This window comes from Balaenoptera ricei, chromosome 16, assembly GCF_028023285.1.
Source record: "Balaenoptera ricei isolate mBalRic1 chromosome 16, mBalRic1.hap2, whole genome shotgun sequence".
Taxonomy (NCBI): Eukaryota; Metazoa; Chordata; class Mammalia; order Artiodactyla; family Balaenopteridae; genus Balaenoptera; species Balaenoptera ricei.
Window position 1 is genome coordinate 60,764,840 of NC_082654.1, and position 15,003 is coordinate 60,779,842.

Here is a 15,003-nt window from a genome sequence, read left to right on the forward strand (position 1 = left end):
CAGAATATAATCTTTAAATGGAACCTGACAATTTATTTCCCAGGAGAATGTGAAGAATATAATAACATTTGATTGACTGAACTTTACTTACTAAGAATTCTTAGCAAAACTCCCTCCCAAGAACACCTACACAGTGCTTCTATATTTTCAGTGAACCACAAATCTTTAAAAGTCAAAGAAAACTTCCAATCTAAAAGTATAGGACAGGGACTTCCCTGGTGGTGCAGTGGTTAAGAATCCACCTGCCAATGCAGGGGAAATGGGTTCGAGCTCTGGTCCAGGAAGATTCCACATGCTGCGGAGCAACTAAGCCCATGTGCCACAACTACTGAGCCTGTGCTCTAGAGCCCGGGAGCCACAACTACTGAGCCCACGTGCCACAACTACTGAAGCCCGCGTGCCTAGAGCCCATGCTCCGCAACAAGAGAAGCCACTGCAGTGAGAAGCCCATGCACTGCAACGAAGAGTAGCCCCCGCTCGCGGCAACTAGAGGAAGCCGGCATGCAGCAACGAAGACCCAACGCAACAAAAAAATAAATAAATAATTGATTCTTTAAAAAATAAAATAAAAAAATAGAAGTATAGGACAACAGTGCTTCCCAATTATTTATGCTGCCAAGAATATATTTTGAAACTATATAATTGAATATATCACTATCATTTCACAAAAGGGCATTTTAACATAAAAATGTAAAAAGGACATCACAGAACAAACAGCGCTACCCGAAGTATTTCTGGTAACCTGATGAAGTATATTTTCTATATAAAAGATTTTTCTTATTTTTATTTTACCATAAATCTGGTACTTCACAAACAAGCTTTTAGGAATCAATCACTTGGGAATTCCCTGGCAGTCCAGTGGTTAGGATTCCACGCTTTGACTGCTGAGGGCACAGATTCAGTCCCTGGTTGGGGAACTAAGATCCCACAAGCCGCCGTGCAGCCAAAAGAAAAAAAAAAAGGAATCAATCACTCATTAACTCAACAAAATTTTTTTTTAATAGATTCATTTATTTTTATTTATTTATTTTTGGCTGCGTTGGGTCTTCATTGCTGCGCACGGGCTTTCTCCAGTTGTGGCGAGCGGGGGTTACTCTTCACTGTGGTGCGCGGGCTTCGCATTGTGGGGGCTTCTCTTGTTGCGGAGCACAGGCTCTAGGCGCGTGGGCTTCAGTAGTTGTGGCACACAGGCTCAGTAGTTGTGGCTCGCGGGCTCTAGAGCGCAGGCTCAGTAGTTGTGGCGCACGAGCTTAGTTGCTCTGCAGCATGTGGGATCTTCCCGGACCAGGGCTCGAACCCGTGTCCCCTGCATTGGCAGGCGGATTCTTCACCACTGCGCCACCAGGGAAGCCCTCAACAAATATTTATTGAGATCTTCTCTACTACTCAATACACTGGAGATTCAGCAATGACCAAGAACATGTACTGCCCTTACAGAACTTATATTCTAGTGAGGAGATACAGATAATCAAATAAACAAGAACATTAAATGATCATAAGTGCTATGCAGAGAATTAAAACCAGCAGATAACATAGAGAAAGGCTCCTTTAGAGTGGGTAGTCAGGGAAGACCTCCAGTAGGAGAAAACTGAATGACAAGGAAGAGCAAGGTGGGGGAAGGGATTCCAGACAGACAGACAGCTCTAAAATAACTGGAAGGCCAGTGTGAAAAAAAGGGGAGGGGCAAAAGGTTGTGGTCCGAGAAAGAAGCAGAACGTCTTAGCTTTGATGAGCCTAAGAAGTTTAGACTTTATTATAAGCAAGACAGGAAGCCACTGTAATTAAGTTCTAAACAGAGGAATGACATGATCTGATTTTGTTTTAAAAGATCAACCTGGTTATAGTGTAGAGAAGGGATCAAAGGAGCATGAAAGCAGAAAGACTAAATTAAAAGCCTATTACAGTAATAAAGATGACAAATAATTGTGGTTTGAACAATGAAGATAGTGGTGGACATAGAAAGAAGTAAATGCACATTTTGGAGGTATTGGGTTGGCCAAAAGGTTCTTTCGGTTTTTTCCATAAGATGGCTCTAGTAGCCCTTAGTTGTCTTTAACTTCATTCGAAACAATTTTGTTAGATTGTATTGTGAAAGCTGTCATATCAGAGTGCATTTAAAAAAAAAACGTCAAAATTGGTGAATTTTTGTGTAGCCATTTTAATACTGAAGTTGGAAGAAAAAAAGCAACATTTTCAGCATATTATGCTTTATTATTTCAAGAAAGGTAAAAATGCAACTGAAACACAAAAAAAGATTTCTGCAGTGTATGGAGAATGCGACTGATCGAATGTGTCAAAAGTGGTTTGCGAAGTTTCGTGCTGGAGATTTCTCGTGGACGATGCTCCACGGTTGGGTAGACCCACTGAAGTTGACAGCGATCAAATCAAGACGTTAACTGAGAACAATCAACATTATACCACACAGGAGATAGCTGACATACTCAAAATATCCAAATCAAGTGTTGAAAATCATTTGTACCAGCTTGGTTATGTTAATCGCTCTGATGTTTGGGTTCTACATAAGTTAAGCAAAAAAAAACCTTCTTGACCATATTTCCACATGCGATTCTCTACCTAAACATAACAAAAACATTCCGTTTTTAAAACAAATTGTGGCAGGCGATGAAAAGTGGATACTGTACAATGTGGAACAGAAGAGATCGTGGGGCAAATGAAATGAACCACCACCAACCACACCAAAGGCTGGTCTTCATCAAAAGAAGGTGATGTTGTGTATATGGTGGGATTGGAAGGGAGTCCCCTATTATGTGCTCCTTCTGGAAAACCAAGTGATTAATTTCAACAAGTACCACCCACAATTAGACCAACTGAAAGCAGCACTCAACGAAAAGGGTCTGGAATTAGTCAACAGAAAACACATAATCTTCCATCAGGATAACACAAGACCACATGTTTCTTTGATGACCAGGCAAAAACCGTTACAGCTTGGCTGGGAAGTTCTGAATCACCCGCCGTATTCACCAGACATTGCACCTTCAGATTTCCATCTATTTCAGTCTTTACAAAATTCTTAATGGAAAAAATTTCAATTCCCTGGAAGACTGTAAAAGGTACCTGGAACGGTTTTTTGCTCAAAAAGATAAAAAGTTTTGGGAAGATGGCATTATGAAGTTGCGTGAAATATGGCAGAAGGTAGTGGAACAAAATGGGGAATACGCTGTTCAATAAAGTTCTTGGTGAAAATGAAAAATGTGTCTTTTTTTACTTAAAAACTGAAGGAACTTTTTGGCCAACCCAATAGAATGACAGGAATATGGGGGACTAAGGAAAATAAAGGAGTCAAGAGTAACTCCTAGATTTTAGACTAAATTGGATAAATTTGGACTAAATTGAGTAAATGGCGCTGCTGTTACTGAGATAAAAGGGAAAGACAAGAAAGAAGTTCAAAGGACAAGTTCCAGGGGAGGTCAGGGATAGAGATAAAGACTTGGGAAGGGAAACAGATTTTTCTTTCTAGTCTTTCTTACTCTGTAATGCCTACTGCTTTCTATTAATAGACTAAAAATAGTTGTCCAGAATTGTATATGCAGTTTCATTTGAACAACACCCTAAGAAGGGAACCATTCTACCTTAGCAGTCACCTGCTAGCAGCCACTAAATATGTATATAAGTAAACTAACAGGTAAAACTTAATGAGTGCTTAATATGTGCCAGACACCATGCTATATATGTTTCAAGTACTATCTCATTTGAATTTACAAAAACCTTATCAGAAGATATTTTATTATCACCATTTTACATTTAAAGAAATTGAAGCTCAAAGAGGTTAAATAATTTGCTGAAAGTCACATGTTACAGAACAGAAATCCAAACTCTGGTAGCCTGACTGCAGAAGTGGGGCTAATTACCACTGTACAGTGTTACCAAAGTAAACCCAAGACAGACTGACATAAGTCTGAGACTTTTATAAACACCCAAATTTCAGAACACCACACTATGACTTCAACCCATAAGATGTAGTAGTCCGGTAACAGCTTTCTTACTAGCCAGAGCATCATATGAAATACTTTCAGAAATTGCTTCCTTTATTTCCATATGTGCTTATTCAGAGATTAAATCTGAGCAGCCAATGAATCTGCTATTTTTGTCTTTAATTTAGCCAAGACTCCTAATTGCCACCAAGAATCATTTCTTAGACCTCTTCATTTTTAAAAATTTCAACCACAATTTCATTTCTGTCAAAATCACAAGACTGATTTTTGACAAAGAAAAACATCTTTTTTACCACTCTGCAAGAATTTAGGGGCACACAATGAATAGCAAGTGGTTAAATTTACTATAAAACTAAGTAAATCTCCCACCCCAGCCATTCACTTTATGCAAATCAAATTTAGGCTTTAGTAAAATTACAAATTATTTCTTATCAAGATCTTTCAAGACTCATAAGTTGAAACCACAAATGTCCACAAAAGGTTCCACTGTAAAAAAAACAAATTTTTTTTTACTTATATTAGTCCTTGGGCATATCCTCTAACTCCTAGTGCCTATCATGTTCTACTATATAAGAGTAAAAATAAATGTGGTCTCAAATTAAACATGCAGTTTTATCCAAAAAGAGTCCTAAGAAATAGAAATTTCTAATGGGTTGCTTGAGAAATGATGGAACTGGTTTTATAAAAAGTTTTCTTTTATTCAATGTTTTTTGGGGGTTTTTTTTCTAAGAGAGTATCCTAATAATAGGAACCAGCAATTTCATAGTCTCCGCTGATGAGGACTGACCTAGATTTGAAGGCCCTATCTTCCACCCTACTACATGGGCAGACGGCCATCTTCTCTCACAGTCTGTGGGACAAGACACAGACTGGTACTGGCTCTCATCTGCCTAAAGACTGACCTGAAATTGGATTTCAGGGTGCAGAGAGAAATAGTGAAATATTTAGAGTGAAACCCCTCCTTGTGGAAATAGGGTAGACTGCTTTTCTGCAATAACTAGATATTTAAAGTTGAAAGACTTGGAAGTTTATACAGTGGTGATGGTGGTGGAGGTGGTAGTGATAGTAGTCTCAGAGTTACTGCGAAACCTGGGAGGGAGAGAAGTGCAAAGAGCCCACCAAAACTGTTGTGTTGGGAAAAATGTAATCTTTGAAGTGTCTTTCTTTATACAGCACAACAGTCAAGTAGAATTAAAATTATAGATATAAATATAGTATATATACCATAGCACTCCTTGGAGTGCTTTCAATGGAGATTACTTCACCCAGTGGTTACTTAATGTGATCATGTAATCTCAAGTTAAAGGGGAAGGATCATTAGCTTTTGGGGTGGGTCGTCGTGCAGATTTCCTAATGATTCATTACATATATGAGAGAATCAGGTATAGGAAACGTTAAGAACAAATTTTTTTTATTGCCTCAATAGTTATATAAGTTCATCAAGAAATGCAATGTGACGGGACTACCAATATCAGGGTTTGATATATGTTCACATACACAAACTATGTACATAGGTATGTGTGTATATATAATATTATTCCAAAAATTGTTATTTTGGTGTAACTAATCATCTATAACTTATAAGACATTTATCCTCATATGCCTGTTTATAAGTTTAAAATACACATAAGTTCTCCCATTCCCATTTCATTTGGGGGTGGGTTTAAATAGTTATTTTTAAATACTGGCATCTAAACCCACAGAATTTCATTCTAAGCTCTTATAATTTTTCACATTCTCCTCCTTAATTACTTTGAAGGAAATCTTGACCATCATCATGTCTTCCTCGGTGGGAAAAAAATAGACTGGGGTGGAGGAGCATTTACGATGAATGTGGTTTATCTGAAAAACAGGACGTTTGTCTGCAGACTGAGGCAAAGAAGAATGACTCTGCAGCATAACTAGTCAAACAACCAGCCCAACCCATTCCCCAAAAGCCAGGGGTTAAACCCAAACACTGTTTCAAGATCTGGGATTCTAAATAGCCAAGGGTATGAGAAGATAAGTCCTTTTGCTTATATCTTAAGAAAGTGCTATTAATATTCCAAATATGGGCAGATATTCTGACATGGACATTTCCTCAAATCCCTACAGCTCTGTCACAGGGAATAGTCCTCTTCTGGAAACCACTCTGTCACCTAAAGATACAGTACACCAGAAAACCTGCATTTTACAAGAATTAATCCTTTTTTTTTTTGAGGTATGACTGACATATAACATTAGATTAGCTTCAGATGTACACCGTAATGATTCAGTATTTGTATATATTGCAAAATGATCATCACAATAAGTCTAGTTAACATCCATAACCATAAATAGTTACAAAGATTTTTTTCTTGTGATAACAACTTTTAGGTTTTTAACAAAAACGTTTAACGGTTTTGTTTTCTTTACTGAGGGGTGGAATGGGGGTTGGTGGGAGCAGATTTCTCACTTTTTCAGATTTCAACAAAAACATAACAGCTTCAGACTGCCTGTATGTGAAGGGAAGAAGTAATTAAATCCAAATGTAATCTTCAGGCATTGTAAGAAGGCAGTTCTTACTGAATGCCAAATAGACTTTTCAGGTAGTGTTAGGTAGCAAACTTATCTTAAGACTCCACAGAAATTTTTAGACCTTAAATTATTTCTACAACCTAAAACTCACAGTTCCATGGAAAAATACTATACATATTTAAATTAAACTCTGCACTTTGAAATCAAAAATTGACACATTTTCCAATGTTAGGGGTACGCGTGGCGGGGTGCAGGGGAGTAGACTATTGAAATTAATCATCTTTCAAAAGGCAATAACAGAATTAAAAGGTTGGATAAATTCAGTCATGGTTTTCAAAATTATTTTACTATAATTGTGGCAGATTAAAAATGGCCAGTTTCTTGGAGACAAGAGTCTATGTCCCCTCCCCTTAAATATGGGCTAAACTATGACTCCTTTGACCAGATTCCAGGCTAGCCTTAAAGGACTGCCAGCTCCTGCCTTGGTCTCTTGGAGCCCTGAGTTGCCATCTAAGAGGTCCAACTACCAGGCTGAGGAAACTACATGGAGAGGCCCTCAAACCACACAGAGAAAGAGAGGAACCCAGCTAAGCCAAGATTGCCAGCCACCACTACCAAAACACCAGGCAAATGAGCAAAGACAACTTGTACCCTCCACACCGGACCTGTTATCAGCTAAATACCTCCAAGTGGTCCTAGTCAATAGCACAAGGAGCGGAAGAATCAACCAGCTACTCCTGACCCACAAAACCATGAACTCTTAATAAAATGGCTGTTCTTTTAAGCCACTAAATTTTAGTACAGAAAACCAAACTCATTGTGAAAAATACATTTTGCATTGCAACTAATACTCCATAAATATACATAATGGAAACGTTTCACAAAGCAATACTTACCTTTACCATATTCAATGCATTGACCTTTTCTATTTTCCTTTTATAAAATACCACTTTTTCTACACCCAAATTGATTCATGATCTAGTTTGAAAAGCATTTTAATCTGTACTACTCACTTCACAGGTGCATACACAAATCTGGACAGAAACCTTAATAGGACCCAGGTGTTCTGATTCCTAATACAAAGCTCTTTTTCCTTGCCCCATGCTAACAGCCCACAGGTTCATAATAAGAAGCTTCTCACAAACTCACATACACACCTCAGAGCTGAGTGAAAAGTTGAAAAGCAGAGATGTCTGATGTTGGAAGTTATGTAGAAATCAGAAATAGCTAAGAGGAATGAGCCTTTTCCTTTTTTATCACTTCCCTTTACTTCCCCCCGTCTTTTCACAGATCTGTATTTTCCTACCCCTACTTCCTTTTTCCTATGGTTATCAAGCATTATAAAACTGAGGTTTTTAAATATTATTTGAACTTAATGAAATGTTATAGTCATATTCTTAAAAGTAGGCTAACTGAACATTTTATCATTTCTTTAAAAATGTTGCTTTTTTTTTTTTTGTATGAGGTCCAAGACTAATTGTGGCTGTAGGTCATTTTTAATGAAACAGAATTCTCATCACTGCCATCTCAGATCTCGTAGAACATTTTCATAAAATTTGAATTAATAATATTAAAAGATTAACAGCTTTTTAGCAGATTACTAGTAATTGTTTCATATATAACAGGAGTATTTTTTGAAGCAAAGGGCTTGCTTTTTTTTTTTTGATCACACAAATCACTGTTGATTCCTGTTCTATTGTTTATACAATACCTGAATATTTGAGCTAATCACTAAAAATAAATCAGATTCAGGTTTGAATCCTATCTCTGCCACTTATTGTATAATCTTGAGCATATTAAACTCTGTGAACAGTAACAGTTATCCCATATAATTATAATAATTAATAATGCTAAGTCATAAGATTCAAATTATCAATATCAGGGAAAATTTCAAAATCTCTGAAGTAAATAAAAACTTACCAGAAATTGTTCTCTTAACTGGAACATTTTGACTCTTAAACATAAGCAAAATTGGTTTGCCCAAGGCTTTTAACGGAAAACACAACCTGCTCAAAACTGAAGTTTAGTGAGTTAATCCATTACAAAGCATACAATTAAGTATATCCCACAAGGGGATATTTATTCTTGGTGGAGGTGGGAGGGTGCCTACATGTGTGAATAAGAGAACTTGAAAGACAAAAATCTAAACAAGGTTACTAAACACTAAACACATTACCACAGAATTTCTTTAAATAGTGTGCTTATCTAGCACATACAGAGTTCACTTTGACAAGTTCTCAATTTGTGTCTTCATAGTGTAATACAAACAGCAAGAAATGTGAATCAGATGTCCTGAGTGTAGAATGAGAGCTTAGTACTTAGGGATGCTTAACTTCTCTGGGTCTATTTCCTCAGATGAAGGCAGTTACCTGGTAGCCTTGTGAGGAACCGTAAGAAAAGGTAAAAGTGCTTGATATATTCTTTAATATGTTATTTGTTTGTTTTTAACATTTATTTATTTATTTGGCTGTACCAGGTCTTAGTTGCAGCATGTGGGATCTAGTTCCCTGACCAAGGATCGAACCCGGGCCCCTCGCATTGGGAGCACGGAGTCCTAACCACTGGACCACCAGGAAAGTCCTAAATATGGACCACCAGGGAAGTCCTAAATATGTTATTTTTATCTTTAAAAAAAAAAAATTGCCTGTTGCCTCGTTGCAGCCGAGAAAGCAACATGGGGCACCAGCAGCTCTACTGGAGCCATCCGAGAAAATTCGGCCAGGGTTCTCGTTCTTGCCGCGTCTGCTCAAACCGGCACGGTCTGATCCGGAAATACGGCCTCAATATGTGCCACCAGTGTTTCCGCCAGTACGCGAAGGACATCGGCTTCATTAAGTTGGACTAAGTGTGAACTTCTTGAATGGGTCATCACGCATATCTACCTTCCTCAGAAACAATAATTCTTTCTATATAAAATAAAAATTTTAAAACTTCAAAAAAAAATTAAACTTCATTTCTTGTTCTAGAAAGTAGGACAATGAGAAGTTATAAGCCTTCGGATCAAATTTCACCTCAGATACTTACTAGCTGTTACCTGATTGACATTTAACCTCACTGGGCTTCAATTCTCTAAACACAACCATGTAAATACAGACTTTGATTTTTAAGTACCTCCTCAGGCACCAACAATCTAAAGAGTCTAAAACATGTTCAAAGAGTTTTCAAAAATCACATGAAATTGTAAATTACCATCTCAAAGCCACATCTGGCTAATACTGAGATTTGCTGTTGTTTTCACACTTCAGCTCCATGATTTGCTGGAAACTTCAGCTATAGAAGATCCTACCCAACCTCAGGATTTGCACACCCAGCCATCTCCTCCCATTCCTGCTCCCACCAGCATTCCCTAGCAGTCTTTGGAAATACCAACGTAGCTTCTAAAAGGGAAAGGCTAAGAAAGCCTGCTTTAACCTGTTTTATGAGTATAAAGAAGCAATATCTTGACCAACAAGAAATCATTTAAAGAGCTCTGAATCTGACTTGATAGCTACAGGATACTAACAAGTTTTCTAAGGAATGTAGTTTATTCAAGCTTCACATAGAAGTGAGATCAAAGGTCTCGTGTGTGTGTGTTTTCCATTAGTGAAAAAATGTACTCCTTTTCCCTTATTTGTGCTGAATCTAGGGGAGGAATGCTACACAAATAGGGAAAGAGGGGTACTAACGAAGGGATGGATTCCTGTCTAATGCAGGAGGCTGGGCAAAGATAACATTGCTCCCAATTCTAAGGACTTGTGAGTGTAAGTCTAGAAATTTATATATTTCTCTACAGAGCATCTTTACAATATTCAAACTGAGGGATGAATATACCCAAAGAAGTCAAACCTACCATGTAGAGAAGAACCTAACTCCCGCACCTTCAAAAAAAAAAAAAAAATCTTTTCAAGCTATTTTTTACTAAAATACTATTTTTTAATACTAAATATTTAGTACTACTTAACTTAATAATGTAACTATGTTTTATTATAATATTTCAAATCTAAACAATCCAGCTCTGTACATCTGGATAAGCAAGTGCTATGTAAAACAAGACAAAGTAGAATTGTCAGTATACTTGAATGGGATCAACATGCTATCCCATGCTAAAATGTTATATAATCAGTTCATCTTGAGCATGTGAGAACAGAGACATAACCAAGGGTGTAAATCTGCATCACTTCTACAGTTTAACAGCTCTAATCTTCACCAAAACTAAGAACTAAAAATGATAGCTAAGGTCTCAGCTCTGCGTAGGAAAAACAATTTCTGAAAAACTCTGTTTTAGGAGGAACCCAAGACTTCCTCAGTCATGCCTATAAAACAAGAAAATGTTCAAATCTCTAATGTGGTTAACTTCAAAGACAACACATTTGAACCGGTTTTTTTTTTTTTTTAAAGATAGTTTTCTTGTTTTTCAATTTGTTTACTCAAAAACTTAACATGGCTTTCCAGACTTCAGCTCAAGGGCTCAAAGAGTAAAACTATTTATTTTGCTACATCAAGCTTAAAGGAAATTGAGAACCCTAAGACATCTGAATTTGATTCTTTTGCTATATTTTGTTTTCCAGTGACCCCTCTTGGATGAGTCAACAAATTTCTTAAAAGGACCATTTTGCGGTATTACCTATTGGCCACATAGTACACTGTTACACAGTATGCTATGAAATTAAGAACGATGTTGCTGACCTTCAGTGCTTTTGGAGTTCTAATTACAATGCAAATAAGCTCACTAATTAAGGACCTGCTAACCCATAGGGAAAAGACTGATCATTCTGATAGGTCACTGAGTTCTTTGCAAATTCACTTTCAGAAAATTTATTTTTCCACCAAATAAGCAATTCTACATTTTTTTTTTTAAGAAAGAAAACACTGACCACATGGCCTTAATAAAATGTTACTATTGGGCTTCCCTGGTGGCACAGTGGTTGAGAATCTGCCGGCCAATGCAGGACACACGGGTTCGAGCCCTGGCCCGGGAAGGTCCCACATGCCGCGGAGCAACTAGGCCCGTGAGCCACAATTACTGAGCCTGCGCGTCTGGAGCCTGTGCTCCGCAACAAGAGAGGCCGCGATAGTGACAGGCCCGCGCACCGCGATGAAGAGTGGCCCCCGCTTGCCGCAACTGGAGAAAGCCCTCGTGCAGAAACGAAGACCCAACACACCCAAAAATAAATAAGTAAATAAATACATTTATAAAAAAATAAAATAAAATGTTACTATTTATATAGGAGTAATATATATATTCTGAGGGAATTTTCCCCATGGACACATGCAAGAAATGATTATTATAGTCAAGGCTCACTATAGTCACCAGAAAGAACAGAAATGTAATCTAGGAGTGCATCTCTTGGCCTCTGTCCTCCAGTATTGGATTATTTCACACACAAGCTCACTCCATGTAACAAGAAAAAAGAAAGGTCCAAGAACCATGAAATGTTTTCAGGTAAGAGTTCTATCAACTCTTATGAATAGATAAGAATTTACAGCCAATACATGAATCCATTATGTGCCACTGAGTACTACAAACATAACCTTAAAACATCTTTAAAGAGTTTAAGAATTAATTCACTGAATAAAAATTTAGAGCCTATGTTGCAATGAAGTAATTAGTTATAAGGCATTAAGAGTTATTCAACTAGTTTCCCTACTTCAAGTAGCACTAGACGAGATAAAACATGCATACACTGTGCACTGCAATAATGCAAAGTATAAAGTACAAACAACCAGTGAAGGAGCTGTTTCCAGGCTCGGTGATTAGGAAAGTTTTATAGGGAAGACAGACTTTGGCTGGACCTTGAGGAATGAGGTTTTCATAAATATATTCTATATATGCTATAATGAACTTTTCTCTTGCTGAGAGAATGATACCACCTCACCTCCTACACCCTACAAGGTGCTGGCGGAGCTGTTGATTACAGCGTCCTCCTCAACATCCATGCACTCCCCCACATATATAAACACCATTGGTGTGCACGCAAGCACGCACACTTGCACACAGGAAAATGGCTGAGAGTATATCCAAGGCTGGCCAAAATCCCCACCTCTGATACACTAACTGGTTCAATGGTGGGTATGTAACCCAGGCAGGACTAATCAGAGTATTCTCAAAACTGATACACAGATGTGGAAAGTCTCTGCCTTTGGGCTCATGAGATTTTTGGCTTAGGGATGAAAAATGCCATCTTTCTTGTTACATTAAGATGGGCTGTGTGAGAAATGAATTCAATACCAGAGAACAATAGAGGCAAGAGATGCACTCCTAAAATGAGTCATATTTGGCTAGACTTCCTGCTCTTTTAGTCAACTGAGTCTCTTAGAGACTTAATGGTTCTACTAGGGATACACCAAAGTCCAGCCTCAGCCTCTAGAAGGCAAAAAGCCAAGTAACCACTTCAATATCATTTCTGATAACCCCTAATTTTGTGAGTGATCAGTAATCACATATGCTACCTTCATACCTATAATCCTGTATTTGCAGCTAACATAGCAAAATAGCGGGGCTTATTAGTAACTAAATGTGGTGTGCTGACAAAATTGTGAGATCCTGTTAATACAGTAACCAAACTGTGTCTTGAGAAGGTAAGAGTTTCTTACATAATTGCTGTACATATTTTCTTATTCTATTCTACAGAAGATGCTGAAATCAGCATGTATGCAATGAAAGCCAAAATGCAAATGGAAACTCAAGATGTTCTTATGTTGAAAGCTAATTATTGTTTCCTAGATGAATACATTTTTAAAGAAATCATATGAGGGCACAAGTACAAACAAGTACAAACAAAAACATAAGAAATAAAACATATAAGTGAGGGCAACAACTTTAAATCTACTTTGGAAAATATTCAAAAAGTATCATCTTCAAGCAGTATGTGAAACTTTAGTTCATGAGACCACTTCAGTGAAATGAGCTTTACAAATCTTGAAGTCCAAAAATTGAAGAGAAGTCTTTACCTTAGTCAGTTACTATCTGAAAGGAAGAAAAGCCTAGTAACTCAATTACATAACCAGCACCAGTATTATGGTAGAACTAGCCAAACAAGACCTTTGAAATAAGCATCTATTTAGTATCATCAACATGTAGAATGGGGACTGCAGGAAAATTTTAGCAAGTGATTCTGATGAGAAATTGTCATTCCTGCACAATAGAAAGCTTTTAAAAACTGAATATTTAAATTTTTAGAAAGGCCCTCAATCCTATTATTTAATCCTGGGGCAAGATATGTTCTGAGGCCAGACTTTTATGGGATTTAGAAATTTGTCAATTTTAGGAAGGTAATGCACTGTATGTACTATATATTTTATAAACTGCCCAGGAAGGTTTCACTCAGAATGCCATTAACAAACACATATTTCTACAGCAAAACATACACATTTGTGTCAGACAAATAAATACTACAGGGGGCCTCAAACCCATTCAAGTTTTGCTGCCAAATTAATTCATCTCAAACTTTTTTTTTAATTTCCAGTTTTCAGAGCTTTTGGGATTTCAGAAATACAGATGAAAACATTACAACCTATAATAAAATCATAATACTTGTTTTACAAAGTTTCAGATTTACTTAGTATCCCAGAGGTCCATTCTGTAATGATGATATTTAGCCACTCAGCACTTGGCCAAAATATGTATTTAATGCACATCAAGTTCCTCCAGCTTAAAATCAAGAGTCCTAATATATATGTTCAGTGTAGAAAAGTTGGAAAATACAAAAAAAAAAAAAAAAAGAATAAAGAAAATAAAATAACCCACAATCCGAATGTAAACTGGTGCAGCCACTATGGAGAACAGTATGGAGGTTCCTCCAAAAACTAAAAATAGAGTTACCATATGATCCAGCAGTTCCACTCCTGGGCATATATCCAGAGAAAACTATAATTTGAAAAGATACATGCACACCCATGTTCATAGCAGCACTATTTACAACAGCCAAGCCATGGAAACAACCTAAATGTCCATTGAGAGATCAATAGATAAAGATGTGAGATATACACACATACACACACACACACAAAATGGAATATTACTCAGCCATAAAAAAATGAATGAAATAATGCCATTTTCAGGTACATGAATGGACCCAGAGATTATCACACTAAGTGAAGTAAGTCAGAAAGAGAAAGACAAATACTGTATGATATCACTTATATGCACCTAGAATACCCTCTCAACCTGAGGACTTTGATCTTTCTTAAATTCTGGAAAATTCTCAGTCATCATCTCTTCTAACAAGGCCTCTCCACCATTCACACTCTTTCCCCTTTTTGGAACTCCCAGTTAGATGTTAGTTGGTGCCTCTCAATATATGTATGTGTTTATATACATATATACATATATATATATATATATATAAAATATTCTCTTGAGTTTTCTTGATTTCTCTGTGCTACATCAGGGTGAATTACTCAGTACTATCTTCCAACTCACTAATTTTTGCTTTAAATACGTTTGGACCAGAGTTTAACCAACTTTTTAAAATTTTTTAAATTTTTCACCATTTTTTCTTTTATATAGCCATTTACTTCACATTTACCTATTGTTTATTTTTAACATGCTTTTTTTATAACTATTACTTCTTTT

General features: G+C 37.0%; 2 protein-coding genes across 3 annotated transcripts in view; one reads left to right on the forward strand and one right to left on the reverse strand.

Moving 5' to 3' along the window:
* ADK (adenosine kinase) overlaps positions 1 to 15,003 on the reverse strand; it is a 511,842-nt gene that overhangs the window by 490,597 nt on the left and 6,242 nt on the right. The gene's annotated exons all lie outside the window — the stretch shown is intronic.
* On the forward strand, positions 9,111 to 9,342 carry LOC132350719 (small ribosomal subunit protein uS14-like). The gene has a single exon (XM_059900146.1). It carries the CDS (start codon positions 9,124 to 9,126, stop codon positions 9,292 to 9,294), a length of 171 nt encoding a protein of 56 aa, XP_059756129.1. The 5' UTR covers positions 9,111 to 9,123; the 3' UTR covers positions 9,295 to 9,342.